At 51.9% G+C, this 3,510-nt stretch overlaps 1 protein-coding gene across 1 annotated transcript in view; it reads right to left on the bottom strand.

Annotated features, from left to right (window-relative positions):
• Positions 1–3,510, bottom strand: part of PAX7 (paired box 7) — a 143,682-nt gene that overhangs the window by 6,681 nt on the left and 133,491 nt on the right. Inside the window, exon 11 of the mRNA XM_023523049.1 lies at positions 3,121–3,367. Coding sequence (XP_023378817.1) covers positions 3,121–3,367 — 247 coding nt within the window. The remainder of the gene's footprint in view (positions 1–3,120; positions 3,368–3,510) is intronic.

Raw genomic sequence — 3,510 nt, 5'->3', positions numbered from 1 at the left:
AGAAATAAATCTCTGTGTGTGTGCATGTGTGCATGTGTAGGTGGGTATGAATTTGTGAATGTGAATTCACACACAGGTGGGTCTAGGTGTGTGTCATTGCTGGTTGTCTCATACGAGTTTATGGTTTGGCCAGAGAGAAATGGGTTTGAAGTTAGGAGACCTGGAGTCGCCCATTCACCTGCTGTGTGACCTTGGGAAAATTCCTAGCCTCTCCTAGCCTTAGCCTTTGTGTCTGTAACCTGAGGACAAATAACATCTATCTTGGGTGAGTTTTTTGAGAATCACATAAAAGGAGCAACATGCATTTTGCCCAGTGCCTGGTGGGCCAACGCACGAGACAGATATGAATAGATGACAGGTAGCCCTAAGCATACATGAGGCAGTCTGGGACATGTGACTCTTGCATATGGACTATGGGAGCCCAGTCACAGATGTATTCAGTTGTCCATGAACATGGGGCAGGTGGTCAGTGGGAACACAGTGTGTTCCTCAGCTGTCCCAGAATGTCAAAGGTGAAGGACATAATATAGTGGAAAAACTTTGGGAAGACTGAGTCTAATCTCTGGGTCCCCATTTCACAGATGGCAAAACTGAGGCTCAGGGAGGTAAGGTGCCTTGCCTGCTCTATTGGTGATGGGCGGTGGGCTTTCCCTCAGGCCCCTCCCCGCCCAGCCCTGGAGCCTCTGTGGGGTTGGCTTTGTGCTCAGATTCCCTCTAGGCTGGGCTGGAGAATATGACTCAGGAGGAGCTCTGAGCTACCAGTGGAGGACAGGGGAGCAGGGGTGCAGCTAGAGGGGAGTGGGAGGAGGGAGAAAGGATGGGGAGGGAGGGAGGAGGGGGAGACGGAACCGCCCTGGCCAGCTTCTCCAAGCAGAGGAGGAACAAACGCTCCTTACAAACACTCCTTTCTCGCCTCCTGGGCCCCTTTTGATTCCCCATCCTTGCCGCCCTGTGCTGACTCTGGGGTTAATTTTATTTCCGAGCTGAGCAGGCGCCCCTGGAGTGGGGCACGGGTGTGACTAACGCCTGCCCCAGGCCGGGGCTCTAAACTCTTTATTAAGAGCATGTGTGTCCCCCTCTGTGCCCAGGTACATGGGCTGGGGCAGGGGGTCGTCCTGGGCCCTCCTGGAAACACGCCTGTGCACATGTGTGCACCCTGCTCTCAAACACACATGCACACACAGGTTATATACCCCTGTGCACTTGCTCCCCACGCACACACATTCACACAGACACAGTTATACACAGACAACATCGTGCGTGCACGCCCAGATGCACAACTATACATAGGCACACACAGCCGCACCTATGTGCACACTTAGCATACACATACCCATATTTACACACTGCACACAGTTTACATGTCCACATACACACTCCCAAACACACAGACACACTCAAGCACGAGTATATACATGTACAGTCACACATATTTGCACACTCACGCATATCTATACACACGTTTATTATACATGTCCACATGACATATGCAACTCACATGTCAAACACACAGGCACGCACATAAACAGAGCTACATGTACATACCTGAATGCACATTTAAACACAGGTATATATGTTACAGCCACATATGCTAACATGACCAAACATGCACACACGTGTGTTCACATAAAACCCATATGTAAACCACTTGTGCACAAAATGCTCATTTAAACTCACACACATGTGAACAGTCATATGCACATATACTCACACGTGCCACTCACATTCACACATATATACACATCCATCTACACAGGGATGTGTCTACTAGCACTTATATGCTGAAATACACAATACACACGACACACGTGAACTGTAACACACCTATGACACATTCACACTCATGCACATACTGGTGTGCATACATTTCATGTGCAAACGGGCACGTACACAGGAGGGGGCCACGGACGCAGCTGGGAGGTGGAGGTCGGTACAGCTGGCGCTCATTTAGCCGTGGAGGCCAAGGCCATATGAGGAGGAGTGGACTGGGATGGGGGACAGGAAGCAGAGGTCAGTGGGGCCGGGCCAGGGCTGTGGCGAGGAGAGAGGACACCCTTGGGCTTGGAGGTCTCACCCTCTCGCCACACGCCCTTCTGATTAGTTTGACACCAGCAGGTGAGGCCTTTGCCGGGGGGTGGGGAAGGAGGGGCAGCCGGTGACCTCGGCTCCCTGTGCCCTCTTGACCTGCCCTGCTGCTGCCCCGTCCAGCAGCTGGATGCTGTGGCTGGGGCTGCCTTTTGCAGCTTTTAGTCCGAGGACCTGCCGTTCTCGCCTCCAGGCAAAGTGCCAAGGGGTCGGCAGCTGGGGTGGGCATATGAGAACAGCTCGAAGTTTGGAGAAAGCAAGGCTAGGGACGAGGCTAGAAGAAAGGACTCAAAACATAGCTGTCCCCCACGGCCGGGGGGCAGAAAGAGGCAGAGGCAGGATCGCTAACACACGCTGTCCGATGCGGCAGCCCCAGCCTCACGTGGCTCTCGAGAACCTGCGTTGTAGCTAGTGAGACTGAGGAACCAAATTTTACATTTTTATTTAATTTTAATTAATTTAAATTTAAAAACTGAAATTAATCTCATTTAGTGGTTGGGAAACTTTTCAGTGTATCTGGAACAGCTTGGGTCTGTAAACCTACCGCCTCAGTTGTAAATTTTATAAAATTTCAGTGCGGATCAAGCATTTCCAGTGAAAACTTAGTCTGAATTAAAATGGGCTGGATTTCAAAGACATAGTATAAGAAAGAGAATATAAAATATCTTATTATTAAGTTTATATGGCTTACACGTCAAGATGATCACCTTTTGGATATATTGGGTAAATAAATATGTTAGTAAAAATAACTCCACTTGTTTCTTCTTAGGTTTTAAAATGTGGCTACTTGGAAATTTTAAATGACATTTGTGGCTCAAATTATATTTTTATAAGACAGCACTGCTCTCAGGCAGCAGAAGCGTGAGTACAGGATCCCAACTCCGTGGCACCTGAGAACTGCGCTTTCTCCTTTCTGGACCTCGATTTCCTCATCTGTGAAATGGGCACCCCCATCCAACACCACCTCGCAGCTCTCTACAAATAAGCAGGGGGGGCAGGGGTAGGGAAGTCGATGCTGGGGCACCAGGCACTCACTCTGGCCGTACTGGCCATACTGGTAGCCAGCCACGGGGTCCACGCTGTAGCCGGTGGTGCTGTAGGTGGGCGGGCAGTAGGACTGGGAGGTGGGCAGGCTGTCCCCTGGCTTGATGGAGTCCGCCCGCTGGCTGCAGCTGGCCGAGATGGAGGGGGCTGAGTCCAGGCCGCCATGCAGCGGGGAGATGGAGAAGTCGGCCTGCGGCTGCGGAGGCACTGCGCTGGGGTTGCTCAGGATGCTCATCACCTGCGGGGAGAGACCATCAGTGTGGATGAGCAGCAGGGCTGGCAGCTCGAAGGGCCCCGCAGACGCCGCGGGTGTGGGGATGGCGCCAGGCTGGCCCCGGACAGGCCTCTGGGAGAGCGGCTCCCTTGAGGTCCCTGCAGCAT

This window comes from Pteropus vampyrus, unplaced genomic scaffold (genome assembly GCF_000151845.1).
Source record: "Pteropus vampyrus isolate Shadow unplaced genomic scaffold, Pvam_2.0 Scaffold374, whole genome shotgun sequence".
NCBI lineage: Eukaryota > Metazoa > Chordata > Mammalia > Chiroptera > Pteropodidae > Pteropus > Pteropus vampyrus.
Note: the sequence above shows the minus strand (reverse complement) of the source record. Positions and strands in the feature narration are given on the sequence as shown.